Source organism: Phaenicophaeus curvirostris, chromosome 1 (assembly GCF_032191515.1).
Source record: "Phaenicophaeus curvirostris isolate KB17595 chromosome 1, BPBGC_Pcur_1.0, whole genome shotgun sequence".
In the NCBI taxonomy this organism is placed as follows: Eukaryota; Metazoa; Chordata; class Aves; order Cuculiformes; family Cuculidae; genus Phaenicophaeus; species Phaenicophaeus curvirostris.
Genome location: NC_091392.1, coordinates 15,758,294 through 15,773,924, shown reverse-complemented (window position 1 = coordinate 15,773,924; position 15,631 = coordinate 15,758,294). Strand labels below are relative to the sequence as shown.

Sequence of the window (15,631 nt, the reverse complement as noted above, 5' to 3'; positions counted from 1 at the left end):
CTGGGCCCAGCCATCCAACCAGTTTTCCACCCAGGAGAGTGTGCACCTGTCCAGGCCAGAGGCTGACAGTTTCTCAAGCAGAATGCTGTGAGAAACTGTGTCAAAGGCTTTACCGAAGTCCAGGAAGACCACATCCACAGCCTTTTCCTCATCCAGGAAGCGAGTCACTTTGTCATAGAAGGCGATCAGGTTAGTTTGGCAGGATATGCCTTTTGTGAACCCATGTTGACTGGGCCTGATCACCCGGTTCCCTTGCATGTGCTGTGTGGTAACACTCAAGATCACCTGTTCCATGACTTTCCCCAGCACTGAGGGCTTCCTAAATACCCTTGGGTGGATAGTAATATCCTAGAAAGCTAACGTTTGTGATATATTATATTATACTGGAAAATAGCTACCAATGAACATGTTGGATATGTAAGTTACATGTAACCTGCAATCATGAGAGGGATCAAATTTCTGGAGAAAAGCCAGCGTTATTTTGTGTTTTGGCATGGCCTTCAGTTTTCAGTGTCCTTCTTGTGGTTAAAATAAAGAAATCTTAACAGTTTTAGTTTATTCATCTGCTGTGCTTGATACTAATGATTTTAGGATTATTATCAATAGTCTCCTACAAAATGGAGATTTTTGTTTCCTAAATTCTCTAGAATTATCTGCCTGATATACTCAGTGACAGTCATCTCTCTTTTTGTTCCTTGCAACAAAAAGCCTTTGCAAAGTCCCAGTCTTATAAATTTTTCTTCTTTGCTTTTTTCTCTCTTTTTTTTTTTTTTGGTCACAAGACTATTTTCTATGTCAAGAAAGACAAATTTGGAGAACAACAGATTCTTTGTGTCTTTACATATGGCTATGTGTATGTAATCTTGCTGATTTATTTGCCTACTTGTTTATAAGTTGCCTAAAAAGCTCAAGTTTATATTTTTTAAAGACTTTTCCATGCTGCATTTTTAATGTCTTTTATTGTAAAGAATTTTTTTTAATTATTATTGAGGCATGAATGTTTAAGGACTAAGTTTTTGGCATCAAGATACCAGTGATTTCTTTTGAGAGTCACCAAATTAAACTTGCAGTCTTTTTCAAGGAAATAGAAGTAAACTAAATAACTGTAGACAGGGTGTGAGAACTCAGAGGGATTTAATTATTTGCTTTTATTAATAGTAATTGTTTACTAAGTCTTGCATAATAATTTCATAAGAATTATATATGCTGCTAACATGCTGTTGAAGGTTCTGTCAAAAACTTACTCTCTTTTTAAAAAAATTTAGGAATTCTTTGAAAAGAAGAAACTTAAGTCAAAGATGAAGCTTCTGGGAGTATCGTCTCCTAAAACTTCAGCCGTCAGTTTAGATCTCCTCAATCTGTATGTTGTTAACCAAATATCAACCAAAAAAGACAACACCGGTGAGCTTAGTGTAACAGTGGTCTGACTTCACATTTCACAGAATCAGTCATCCTTAACTATCGCTGCTGTTATTGTAATTTTTGCTCTTCCACTTGTAACTTAATGCTCAAATCAGTATTGTTTTATTTTTAAAATACAAAAATTATGATTGAATAAAAATTCAGGATGTAAGAGGAATCAAACAACCTTGGCTACTGCCTACTTCACCTTTAAAGACTCATGCACTTATGCACATTCCTTATTCCATTAATTAATTTTACCCTTTATCCATTTCTTTTTCCCTTTGCCATTAAATGGGACCATTAGTATTCCACTTCCTTTTTCACAAACTTTGAGGGGCATTTGGAGTAGACTGTCAGCACTACCCAGAGTATCATTCTTAAAATGCATCATTAAGCTCTTAACAATCATCTCTGCATCTTGAGTCCCAAGTGATCCTCTGTCACATATTCATGAATCACGTGGAGACTTTGTGGTTCTTTGCTCAGGAAGCTTAGAAGGTGACTGAGGAGGGCAACGGAGCCTGTCTACACACATCAGCTGACCATATATAATTTTATATTATAATGCCATTTAGATTAGAGCTCTTTCATTGCTTGTGACAAAAAAAAGCAAAAAAATATGGCTTCAAATGGATTAAGAAACCTAAAACAACAGCTATTGTACTCTAATGAAAATTCAGGAAGCCTAAAGCTTTCTCCAAGTGCATCACCGACACTTCAAATCCTTTAACTGCAGAGAAAACAAGGAAGCCAGTCCACGTTGATATTACTGAAGATAAAAAAATACCTGTTCAGAGGCACAATGTAGAGCTTCCCATGTCACCTCTACGTACACAACATATGTCAAACTTAGAAGACATCCAGAACAGGTACTTGTATGAAATAGGCAGTAGTTAAGCTATGACTAAGTTCTCGAAAAGGTATTTCATGATGGTCTTATATCTGGGGTATTAAGTAAACATAAATGTTCCATTCTAAGATGAAGTTGTTCCACAATCACTCCTGGCATTCCAGTAGTATTCTTACTACAAGAGAATATATAAGTGTGTTCCAAGTAAAAAAATGCACAGGAAGCTGAAAGATTTTAAAATGAATAACATTTCTTTACTCATGTCAGGTACATAAATTAAGTTTATCTCACAGAGCAGCCTATTCAAACAGCACTTTATACTTAACATTATTTTTCCATCTAACTTCGGACACCCTGAAGTGACTGACACGCACTGGCCACTCACAACTTCTTAAGAATGAGGCCTTTTTAATATATGTGGAAATGTATTCCTAAATTATTTTGAAATTAATGCTCACAATGTTCTTAATCTTATATATTTTGTATCTTGTAGTTCATAGGCTGTTTTTTTTCATTTTACAAGGTTACAAAAGCAAGTATTGGACAGCAGAAGGCAGCATCTCTCAGAGAAAGTAAAATACCAACATAATGTAAGTTTGCTCTAGTAAACTTACGTAAAGCTAAAACTATGCAGCAATGACTGTATTTTTAAGTGTTTTTTCAAAAAGTGACCAAATCTCATGGCTACTGAAACATGTGAAGCCTTCCTCTTTAAGGCAATACTGGAATGTTATTTGGCAGTCATATTTTCTATTTGTTCCTGCTATTTCTTTTATATTTCTTGAAAGTCTCACCTTGTTTTAGGCGTTTTCCAAAGTACTTCAGAATGTCTGTGTGCTCTAAGCTAGTCACAAGAGACAAAGATTATGGGAGAGAGACGCCCACAGTAGGTAAATTAAAAACAACATGCAGAAATGTGAAATGATGAGATGCAAGAAACATAGACAGAAATAAGTCTTTAAGAGGAACTTAAGTACCTGTGTCAGTGGATAAACTGGGAAGTGAAAAATATTCTCTAGATGGAATTTAGGCACTTTTTGAATGACCTATTCCACTGTTGTTTAAAAACACCGATCAAACGAAACAGCAACTAAGTTGTTGCAAGCAGCTGATTTTAAATCTTCACACACTAAAGCGTATCTGATTTAATTAATTAAAATATATCTGCTTCATTAAGCAGAAAAAGGGGCTGCAAAATTCATAATTTTCAGCTTTTTGGAAACAGAGTTTTGTGGCACAGAGATTTTGCACTCTGTTAGTAGTTTGTGCTGCTTTCACTGGTATAAACTGGATTACAGGTATTACTTCCAAGTAGCTGTGGATATAGTGACATTTCATGAGTTTTGCCTTCAAATTTCTCATTGTGTTCTGATCTGCTTGAGAGAGCCCTGTTGATACCATCGCATGCTGAAGTTGTTTCCTCAATGGAGTAAAATCATTTTAATTTTATTACCTAAGAACCAAGTCAGCAGGTCATTTACTTACATGTCTAAAATTAAAAACATGTTTATATCCATCTTTTCTCAGGATAACATTTGTGTACATGCTTCAACTTTAGTAGGTAGTTTTCCTGAAATAAGCCCTTACTACCAACCTTATGATTTTCATGAAAAAAAATCATATCAGAATACATAAAAATTTTCTCTTGCACATGGTTTATGTGTAGAGATGTGAAAGATTTAGGAAGGTTTGATTATTTTGAAATTTATGCTTACACCAAAACAATTTTCTGTAAACAGAATGTCTCTTTGATATGTTTTGTCTAGTTATCACTGGTAACAGAATTAACACATGCTAACTCTACTGTGGAACATGAAGAAAACATAGCAAGAGCTTCCAGTGCCTGTCCATTGTCTTCTTCTGTTTTTTGGTCCTCAAAATGTACACAATTTTCAGAAGAAAATTTCAACACAAATATAATGGGCAACATTTGGGAACAGACCTATGAAGAGAAGCTGCAAAATCAGGTTTGTGATTTCTGCCAAATTATTTTAAACTAACTTACATATATTTGGAGTGTAGAATTAGTGTAATGATGAAGATAATTATGAATCATCAACATTTCTTGTAGGGGTGTGGCAATGAATATTCCATGTATACAAATATGTGCCTCACTGAGTAATGTAGTTCTTACAGTACTCTCAGTGCTCCTAAAAGGATTGAGAAAAGCTTGCTGTTTAACTCAAGATAAGTTTAAGTAATGACTGAAAATTATTTGTTCTGATGAATGTTGCTAGGTTTTTTTCTTTTTGTTAACTTTGAGGTTCTTAAAAGAATCGTCTTTAGAGAAGTAATAGCAACTATAAGGAGGCTCTCATAATATGATTTATTTTTAGAAAACATATTATATATTGGAAATAAAATAAATTCTGCATGTATCACCAGTGGTATTTTAAAGTCTTGAGGTGCATGCAGAAGGAGTACTTCAGGGCTTCAGAAGGGGAGATGTTGGGTTGTTCAGGGAATAAGTCAGCAGAAACCCATGGGAAGCTGACCTGAAGGACAAAGGAGCCCAAGAAAAATGTTTTCAAAATGCAAGGATGGTCCATCTCAATGTGCCAGAGAATGAACAGGTCCTGGAGGTCAGTTTGACTGAATCAGGGAACTCCTGACTGAGCTCAAATGCAAAAAGGAAATGTGGAAGGAATGAAGAGCCACCCAGAGAGAATACAGAAGCATCCTCTGAGCTTCTGGAATTGACATTAGGTTTGCCAGAGCTGAAACTCACACAGGGTGGTAAGGTAAAGAAGGACTTCTGTATGTTATGCCATCAGTAAAAGGAAACCAGGGAAAATGCTGTCCACTGTTAAACAGAGTTGAGACCTAGTGAAAAAGGACATGGAAAAGTCTGAGGCACTTGTGACCTATTTTGCTTTAGTCTTTTCTGACAAGTATGCTCTCTGAGATTTCAGATCAGTAGAGATCTCAAGGGAGAGTGGTACAGGACAGTAGTGGAGAAACAACTTAGGCAAACCTTAGTAACCTGGACGCAAAGAAATATATGGGACTAGACAAGGTATGTCCAAATATCTTGAGGGATTTGGATGATAACATTGCAGGGCATACGTCATCTTTAAAAATCTGTGGTGATCAGGAAAGCTTAAGCATGGTTGGGTATCACCTCTGTCCCTGAAAGGATTATGGAGTTAGACCTCCTGGAGGCAATTCCAAGGTACAGTAAGTATGAGAACATGTCTGGAACGGCCATCATACATTTACCAAGGCCATACTGTGTCTAATGAAACTTGATTGCCTTCCATGATGAAATTGCTAGCTCTCTGAATAAGGGAGAGTAGCAGATATTATTTACCTCTACTTTAGGTTGGGTTTTGACACTGTTTCCCATGGGATTCCAGTAGTCAAAGTGGGGAGGTATGAACTAGATGAGTGGAAAATAAGACAGGTGAAAAACCTAGCTATTACTATCATGCTCGAAGTAGTTGTCTCTCAGCTAAATTCTAATTGGCAATAGGTCAGTTACGAGAGGGATCGCCAGAGATTAATACCAGATTTGGTACTTCTTCATTAGAGTGAGCGACAACGGGATAGAATGCACTCTCAGCACCTCAGAGATTCATGCTTGACACCAAATCGGCAGAGTGATCTTTACAGTAGCAAGGCTGCTACTCAGAGGGATCTTGACAAGTAGAAGGCAACAAGGAACTTCACAGAGTTTAACACAGAGAAATAGGAAGCCCTGCACCTCGGAGTAAATAACGCACACATCAGTGCAGGTGGGGATTGACTGAGTAGGCAGCAATTTTGCAGAGAAAGACCTGAGTGTGCTGGTGTACAACAAGTTGTACATGAGCCAGTAGTGCACCTTTGTAGCAGCGAAGGCTGTATTAGAAACAAGATACCCAGGAAAGGAAGCGAGTGATTATTTCCCTCTGAGTAGTACATGTGAGAACACGTCTGAAACACTCTGTCCAGTTTTTGGACCTCCAGTGAAAGAGAGAGATCAACAAACTGTAGTAAGACCAATGAAGGACTACAAAATGTGTTGCGGGGTTGGAGCACATGATGAATGTGGAGAGACTCGGCAAAGAGCGCTCTTAGAGCCTGGGAAAGAGAAGGGCATGGGGTGTGAGGTGAACTAACTGCTGTCTTCCACAGTCTGAACAGTTACATCCAGGGCAGAGCCAGAGGTTCACAGTGAAAAGGCAAGAGGACAAGACCACAGGTTTCAAGAATATTCTGTTTCAAGAAATTCTGGAAAAATATATTGTCAAAAGTAGCTAAGCAACAGAAGAGACTATCCAAATAGGCCGTGGAATTTCAGTTCTGAACACCCCTGAACAACCTGGCCTAACCTTTAAGCTGGTCCTGCTTTGAGCAGGTTGGACTAGATAACTTCTTGAGGGCCCTTCCAGACAACAGCTGTGTATGAGCACATGATCTTCAGCGGAGCTTCAGCTTGTTACAGTCTATCAAGCTTTTTCATGCTAAGGGAGGATGGGTGCTGTAAGGGCATTTCACATATTAACAGTGGTACACAAATATAGAAAAGTATCAGTTATACAGAAATTAGTTGTGCTCTAACTAATCCAGAGAAGTCCAGAGAAGAGCGACATAGCTGGTGAAGGGGCTGGAGAACAGGCCTTACGAGGAATGGCTGAGAGAGCTGGGGTTGTTTAGCCTGGAGAAGAGGAGGCTGAGGGGAGACCTCATTGCTCTCTACAACTACCTGAAAGGAGGTTGTGGAAAGGAGGGTGCTGGCCTCTTCTCCCAGGTGACAGGGGACAGGACAAGAGGGAATGGCCTCAAGCTCTGCCAGGGGAGGTTTAGGCTGGACATCAGGAAAAATTTTTTCACAGAAAGTGTCATTGGGAACTGGAACAGACTGCCCAGGGAGGTGGTTGATTCACCTTCCCTGGAGGTGTTTAAGGCATGGGTGGATGAGTTGCTGAGGGGCATGGTTTAGTGTTTGATAGGAATGGTTGGACTCAGTGATGCGGTGATCCAACCTGATAATTCTATGATTCTAAGGAGGTTTTGGCTTCTACTGTATAGATAAAAAGAAGTGAAAATAGTGGGAGAACATGTATATTATTTGCAAAACCATCTTTAATTTTTAAACACTGTAAATATTCTATATAATCAGTTTGCCATCTTCCACTGTTTTCTCAGCCAGGAAATAGTTCTGATCAAGCCCTTTGGATTACAAAACCTCCAAGCCAGTGTATTTTCAAGAAGTCTGATACAGTGCCTCAGGAACTGTTTAAGCCATTGCATAGGTAAGCAGCGATTTTACATTCAAGTTTAAGAAAGAAAAATACTAAGATAATCTGAAAGTTATTGCTACTTGATTTTTCACTGATTTTTGGTGCTTTTCAAATAGAAATTGGGATTAAATTAAAAGACTGAACATAGTGAACGATTTAAATTTGCTGACAGCCAGCAAAATGTGAACTTCATGTAGGCACTTGGAACCATGTTCTATTTTTTGCAACATCACAAGTGATGGTGTTACCAAATCCACCTTGAGTGAGAAGCTGGGTTTACCAAGAGGCCACAGAGAGGGCAGCTGCCCTGGTGCTCGTTAGTTTGGGTCACTGCTGCAAGTGCTGTTCTAACGACCTTGATGCTGTAGCAACTGAGCAGCTTCGCCACCTACATTGTTTACTTTTAGGATTCCAGGAACCAAACAATTTTTTCCCCTTCTTTTTCATATGTAATCCTACTAAACTGCTTTTTTCTTTAAAGAATTGCTTCAAGAATACCCTGTTGAGAATATGTACTTTTTAAAAAGAACAGATAGAAATCTAGAATATATTTCTTCTTTGTATGTACTGATTAAAATTCTTTTAATTGCAAAGGGTTTAGAGCCAGACTCCTTTGTACTAAACATTTGATTTCTGGTTTGTTTATTTTTTTCCGGAGGCTCTTGCCTTTCATCTAGGGGTCTTAAAAGGCTAATGTTCCTTTGCTCTTTTTATTCTATCAGTCTGTATCTGGTTGAAGTTCCTGTCAGTCTCCAGCTTTGACTGGATAGAGCCATAAAAAGCCATATATTATTTTACTGTTCTAGAAGTACCTAAAGCCTATTTACCTGAGGGGTCAAGTGACTGATAAGCTCACTGACCACCTGATAACTAGATGAACACATCAGCTTCCAGTCTTATCTACCTTAAATTTCTCTTTTCTCTTAACTTCTCCTGGCTTTCTCTGGCAAAACCTGACATAAGGATCATGTAACATTCACTTTGCAGTGTTATTTTGGTGAATTCCCAACAAATACCTTTACATTAAAACCCACCTAACCTTATCTTGCCTACATCTCCCCTTTCTCTTCTCCACAGACACTCAAGCCTGCACTTGTCTGCTTATGGCTCCTCCCCATGTCTTTTGCCCATTCGTGGCTCACCAGCAACATCTCCTTCCAACTGTTCTTCAAATCCAGTTTTTGTTATTGTCCTTGTTCTGTTTTCATCCACTATGGCCATAAATTCTTACACCTCAAGAGCCAACAGTTCTCCTGGGAAGGGATTTTCTTTCACTGTATGTGAAAAATTGAGTATAAACTTATACAATTGTTTAATGAAATCGTAACATGTTGATGATGTAATCAAAATGTATACATCTGAGAGCTGAGGCACCTCAAGATAATCAAACATTAACTAATAATTTTAAATGCCTTATAAAAACAGCTGATGTCTTCCACTCAGAAGCTATTTCCTTAGCTACTTAGCTATTTCCTCATCTACTATTAACTTTTACTTAATGTTATGCAATGTTAGCTGGAGTAAAGAAGGAGCCTCTGAATTGTTTCACAAAATGTTTTTACCTTCCTCACACAAACATATTCAAGTTTCTCCAGAAACAAACTCTAGTGTGTGTAACCTTTTAAAACTGCTCTGAGGGGGGAGGGTCTATAAATAGAGGACATCAGGTTGTCTTTTAAGTTTCCTGTCTTTATCCAGTTCCAAGTATTTATTGACCAAAACATTACAGGATTTTTCTCTAGTGAAAACTGTCTATACTACATTTAAGTTTTTAAGTTCCATTGATAGCATTGCTCAAAATTTTTTAAAGAAAGGGTGTTTTTTGAATGGCCTTCTCTGCCAATCCTCTGTGCTTCAGAAGCCTCTCAACTTTTTTTTCAGATTTTCTGAAAGGTCAGTCAGCAGATAAAGCCTAGGGAAAAAAAACCAGCAAAAATGTTAGATTAAGAGCCAAGTAAGTGAAAGCATGATGATGCTGGCGTGATAGTGTCTTCAAAACCACAACTATCAGAAGTGGCGTAGGGAAGTATGGGAAACAGAAAATGGCTGGCCTCCTGACAGCAGAATAGAAAATTCTGTGTTGATTTAGCATTACTGACCTCAAGTAAAAATGGAAGTCACTTGCTGAAGAGACCAAGAATTATGCAGTAAATAGAGTTTATTATGGGCTTTCACTGCAGGAGAGAACTGTAGTCTTGAAGAGCAAACTGTTTTTATGAATAGAAGAAGCTGCCTTCCTCTTTTTCCTCCCCACCCCCTCTAAAGTGGCTTTTTTTGGTCAGCTGGTGGAGCAGCAGTGACATACTGTGGCTGATTTTATGAATCACAGTTCCCTACTCAGGAGGATGTGCTTCATGTCTTGGTGTATTTGGAGGCATCATCAAACAGAACCAACCTTGCTATAAAGTGGAAACAAAATACAGAATACCTTTTCAGTTGAAATAATGTACATCTGGGACAAAAGCAAGTGTGATGAGCAGTTAAGTCTTTGAGATCTTTTCTAACATTAATCTGTGATGTTCGTAATGAGTATCTTGTTTATATATGGACTGAGCAAACTATTTTTTCTTTACTAACTCACTCGCCACCACCATCCCTCTCCTAGGCTAGACTGTACAATTTCTGCCAGGAAAAATCCAGTGATAATTGCCAGTAACGAGTCAGAAAAGAGTGAAGGAATAAACGAACCGTTGTTTGATGTTCTGAAAGAAACCACAGAACTGAAAGCTCCCCAAGATGGAAGTGATTGTTCCTTTCTGGCGCTGTTTGAAGATGAGAGTCAACCAATCCATAATAGTCCTTACACAAATCAGTTTTGTCCTTTTATTAACCAAAGCAGTACTGCCATTTTTTTCATTGATCCTGATAATAGAAATCAAATGACCAACAGAAATTATCCTTGTGATACTAGAGTGGCTTATCCTGAAATCAATGCAAAAAAAAGTTCTGTAGGCAGACACCGTAAAGGCATTTTCACAGCTCCAGAACAGCATTTACCTAAAGGTAATGTCTCAATTGCAAGCTACAATAAAACCAGCAGACTTCATAAAGCCAACCTGGAGGACTGTCGTGAGGGACAGCACTACTTCATACCCTTTGAAAACAAAGAAAAACCTGCAAAGCTTGAAAAAATTGGTGAGTGTCTCTTTTTTAAGGACATATATTCCGATTTTTATTCTTCTTCTAAAAACATACATTTTTATAACCGGCGATGTGTCTGATTATGAAAACATGCCCTGATAGAAAACATGTAATGAATATTCAGAATGTGGTAGTTTAATTTTAGATCCAATTATTTAAATTCTTTTTAAAAGTTGGCAGAAGCATTTATTTTCAAATTGAGTTCAGGGTATTGCATTTTAAAGTCAAAGTTTATTTTTTTTATTTTAGAAACATTTGCTTATCACCATGATCAGCAGATGAACTTAAAGGAGACTGTACAGAACTATTCAAGAAAAGAAGGGTGAGTGTCATAGAAATTACCAATCTGCTAACTAATGATAAATACAGAGACCTTGCTGAATTGAAGAATCCTTCTAAGAAGGTACAAGGGCAAAATTTTAAACAATATTAGTGAAGACCCAAGTTTTCCCAGTGAAAATCGTATTGAATAATGTGAATAAATATATGTACATGTAAGCCCTTTGTACCGTGTTTCATCTACCTATAATAAGTATAAAGAAAGGCTGTTTCATGGAACAATTTTGAGTCCCTAAAGTCAAGCTTTTGCTCTGACTTGCCCTTTAAAAGACCTTGTCTCCTTCCACTGACCACAAGAGGAAGTTAAGAGTCTTCCGTGGGGCCAAGTTAGCCTGTGTGAGAGTCCCTGTGGTTTTATCAAAGACTCTGATCCATAACACCTTCCATTTCACAAAGAAGCACTATCTTCTGTCATCTCTCATACTACATTTTGCATTTCAATGGAAGTAAAATTTGTGAAAAACAGATTCTTGGTGTTAAATCTCAAATTCAGAAATAAGTTCAATGATCTCAGTAGTGGGAAGGATTTCATGGTTACTGAAGACAAAATAAAAATTGAAGACAAAAAAAGCTTTACCAGTAATTACTTAAATTCAGAAAGAAAATAATACAGGAGGGGAAATCACTTACCAAAGAATGTTGTGTTTGCATCCCTCAGTGACAGCGCGTCTGTGGAAGAATCAGCCTGGAGACAGAACCAGTATTTTGGATTTGAAGAGGTAACTTTTTGAAGAGACTTTTTTTTTTTTTCCAAGCCTACTGTTTGCACCATTCATTTGAGCTGGAGAAGGAATGTCTACAACAGTTAGAAACTGAATTTAGCCTCTCTCAGTTGACTTCTGTGGAAGATTCGTTTCCATCATGTTTTATATAAGGAATCCAGAAAGTACAGCTTCTAGCTAAGTGGTTCAGGTAGTGCTTTCAGGTCTGTAGTTTACATGGTTTGATTCACACCTAAGCTGGTGCCCGAAATACTTATGTTAGTTACCCATTAATCCTTAGCATCAGCTTCTGCAAGTAGCGCCCAGACACTTTGTGCAGGACACTCCAATATTTCAATGGAGCTTTATGCCTGAATACTATGAATCTTTTAGATATTTGGCTTGTAGAGATCACCCATGTATATAAGTATTGCTCTGGGGTCTTAAAATAAGTCTCTTAAAATAATTTGCTATACAGTGCAGTGATTCCTTTGTGTAACAGAGAAACTGAATGTTCCTCACTTAACCTGAGGTGCTGATCCAGCTGAACTCTCACTATTAACACTTAATTATTTTTTGAAGCTCACAACAGCACGAAAGAAAGAGTATAAGTTTGGAGTAAGTTCAAATCTTCATGAGGTGGAGAAAGGTTAGTACCATTTATACATTATTAATTAAAAAATCAGATTTTTCTTTGCATGTGAAACCGAAACAGTGACTTTTAAAGCCAAGGAGAAGCACTTTGATCTTTTAGGATGTAGCATTTGATGAGGGCTTGTATTTTTGATTCACACAGCACTGCATGAAGAAGACTAGCTTTACCAGGTAACTGAGAACTATTTGTAATTGCGTTTCCTTAAAGAGATAAGTTCAGGTTAACTCCTTTCTGGTATTACACACATAGCTTTCATTGTCCCATTTCCTCCAAAGTTACCCTCTATACTGAAAAGCCAGCTCTGAGGCTAGGAGTAACTGCTAAAAAAGAAAGAAAAATATCCGTGAGAGTGGTCAAGAGTATTAATCTGAAAACCACAATGCAAGTTCATCAACATCACCACATAGTAAAACGCCAAGTAAATACCAGTCATTTTCCTTCTTTCTGTTCCTGAAGACCTCTATTGGTTGGAAAAATCTTGGACGTGTTTTTTTCTATTAATTAATATTTTCATTAGGTGTTTGAGATGTGCCATTTCAGTAGTCTAGTCTTTACTAGTGTTTATTTTCTTGCACTAGGATATATGCTGCTGTTCTACAAGAGCACAAAGTGAGGGGAGTCAGCAGGGAGATCCCACATCCTTTTTGCTCCTTGGGTAGCTGTAGGAGTCAACTGTGCTGGCTGTGTTTCAGAGCAGAAGGTCTCCCAAGGGCCTCTAGGAGAAAAACATGGCCATAAGCCCACGTAGCTTGTGTGTCAGCCAGTGTGTGCAGAGAATTTGCTGCATTCTACCCTAGTAGAATGCAGTCCCTACCTTTGCTCTGCAGAGTCCTTCCTCCTTTTTCATAGAATCATACAATATTTTGAGTTGGAACGGACCTTTAAAAGTCATATAATCCAGCCCCTCTGCAGTTAGCAGGGACATCTTTAACTACAGTAGGATACTGCAAACCCCCTCCAACCTAACCTTGGTTTTGGGCGGCACAGTTCTGCTGCCAGTGCAGGCAGCAGAATGATTAACAGCGCAGATGAAGCTGTGGGGACCCTGTCTCATCCTTTGAGTTAAGATGTGTTGTCCTGAGAGGAGAAGAACTGGCTGTTGCCACGACCTGGACCAACCTTGCTAACAATTTATTTTCATTAAACAGTATCTCAAAACTGCATCAGAAGTAGTAATGTTTAATTCTACACACTGTTCTTGAGAGGTGGATGTCTGGGGAATTTTTTGATGAGTAACCTTTCTCTCCTTTTCATCTCCTTTTTCAGATGTGGAGTCAGCAGCCAGCAGTCAGTCTCCTAGTTACTCTCCAAGGCATACAGAAAGCTATTTCAGCTCTAGTCCTGACACAGTGAGTACTACCTCTTTATGGGTTTGCAGGGAATAATTTCAATGATATCTGTATGCCTGAGTGCATCTAGGGGTGGATGCAGCCAGCATCTTATTTATGGTTTTGTTTTGTAGAATGCAACATTATGTGTGAGGAAGAGAAGAAATGATTAGCTGTAATTTTTTCTAAGTACTTTAACGGACGTGTTCTGGTCTCCTGATAATACTGGGCCTTGTGGAATTACAGTAACACAGCTGTGGGAAGATGCTAAGCAAGCTTTTGTGTGCTTCCTTGGCGCCTTACTTTATTTGCCTGTAAGGCAAGAAGACTTGACACACTGTGTGTTTTCAGCCATTGCTGAACACAAAAATGCCACAATATAAGACTATAAATTCTATGTGAGAGTGAAGGACCACCTCACCCAGAAAAAAAACCAGAAAAAAATACCAAGACAAAAAACCCCAGACAGTTCTGGTCTTTTTTTTTTTTTTTAAATTTCATAAACTTAGTTATTAGTTAGTTATTAACCTAATCCTTAATTATGGAACTATTTAAACATTTGCACTCACACAATTCTATTCAAACAGTCTGAAGAGGAGGACACAGACAAAAAGAAGGAATATCTGAGTGAACAGTCCTTGAGGGCAGATGATGTTAACCTAGTCTCAGCCTCAGCAAGTGTAGGGCCCCCAAAGACCTCTCACACCCGAATGACATCTCTCCAGCCCAGCAGTGTTTTGACTAGAGAAGTAGATAATCTTCAGGAGAAACATTCCATTTTATGTGCCACAGAGGAGGAAAATAAAAACCACCTCACCCCATCCAAGGGCAGCTCTTTACACAAAGCCCTTAAAAGAGAGCACGTCACTTGCACTACCAGGTGTGATGTCGGGTTGCAGACCGAGAGCTCTGTCACAGAGGTAAGGAAAATGGATGTTGCCACCCAGTGCGGTACCATGCAGATGTGCTGCTGTGGGAGCTCCCTCCCCTCTGCCCGTAGCCCAGAGGTGCCTCCTCCCAGTGCCAAAGGCACCGCTGGAGGGCACAAAATGCCAGCACATGAGGCGCTGCAGCCTGCAGCCATGGGCAGCGCAGCAGGAATAGCAGCGTTCTCTTCTGGAAACGAGTATCTGAGTTTGGCTGACAGGACTCTAGAAGTGCTGAACTACATTGACATAATGAAGGAGCGAGAGAAGCAGTGACCAACTAAAATGGCACGTAAGGAGCAGAGAAGTTTTGTCCTGTTCTCAGTATGTTACGTTTCATTGGCATATTTTGCTTTTTCTAGCCTGGTTAGACAAAATATTATTTTGCTGTTTGTTTGCTTTGAATTATTGTTAACTATAGATCTCTGTGTAACAGCTGCTATCTCTAACTGTGGATTTCTATACATCTTCAACTGCTAACATAAGATTTTACCATAGCTTAGCAAATATAGACCTTAGGAATTTGATTTGCTTTCCCACCATATGTCCATAGGATCCTGTAGCTCAGGACTGACCTTGCTTCTCTTGAAGGTGGTGGACAGATTCTGTTTCATTTCAAAACACATTTGTTGTGGCCCTTAGTTCATAACTAGTGTCTGATTCTTCTCCATTTTAATAGGTAAACTACTCTTTACCATAAGTTTGTATTAAATATAAAAATGGGAAACAACAGAAAATGCACATTTGCACATAGAGAATAAAATGTAATTATAAAAGAACTAATTTATTAATTAAAAAAAACCAAACCAACAATCCAAAGCTTAATCTTCATTCATAGTAGATCTCTTGATTCACTCTCTGGCTGTCAATATTGACAAATTTTTTAAATGTTTCTATATTTTTCTTGGAGACTGAAAATCTGAAATGTTTTCCCCTTCATTTCAGTATTTGTGTGAAGCTAAAAATCACAACAAATAAAAGGTTCTAAGAATATTGTTCCTAAGTTATATTCTTTCCTTTCTAAGAAGTTCTAGTAGAGGTGGCAGGGAGCTTCACTCTATT

The 15,631-nt window shown here is 38.3% G+C and overlaps 2 protein-coding genes across 2 annotated transcripts in view; one reads left to right on the top strand and one right to left on the bottom strand.

Annotated features, from left to right (window-relative positions):
- Window positions 1–15,496, top strand: part of REDIC1 (regulator of DNA class I crossover intermediates 1) — a 30,487-nt gene extending 14,991 nt beyond the window's left edge. Inside the window, exons 3-13 of the mRNA XM_069849761.1 lie at window positions 1,266–1,401; window positions 2,141–2,273; window positions 2,778–2,844; window positions 4,021–4,221; window positions 7,385–7,491; window positions 10,085–10,614; window positions 10,870–10,942; window positions 11,618–11,678; window positions 12,243–12,309; window positions 13,582–13,664; window positions 14,231–15,496. Of these exons, the coding sequence (XP_069705862.1) occupies window positions 1,299–1,401; window positions 2,141–2,273; window positions 2,778–2,844; window positions 4,021–4,221; window positions 7,385–7,491; window positions 10,085–10,614; window positions 10,870–10,942; window positions 11,618–11,678; window positions 12,243–12,309; window positions 13,582–13,664; window positions 14,231–14,845 (2,040 nt within the window). The 5' untranslated portion in view covers window positions 1,266–1,298 and the 3' untranslated portion in view covers window positions 14,846–15,496. The remainder of the gene's footprint in view (window positions 1–1,265; window positions 1,402–2,140; window positions 2,274–2,777; window positions 2,845–4,020; window positions 4,222–7,384; window positions 7,492–10,084; window positions 10,615–10,869; window positions 10,943–11,617; window positions 11,679–12,242; window positions 12,310–13,581; window positions 13,665–14,230) is intronic.
- Window positions 1–15,631, bottom strand: part of SLC2A13 (solute carrier family 2 member 13) — a 292,776-nt gene that overhangs the window by 113,306 nt on the left and 163,839 nt on the right. The window lies entirely within an intron of this gene.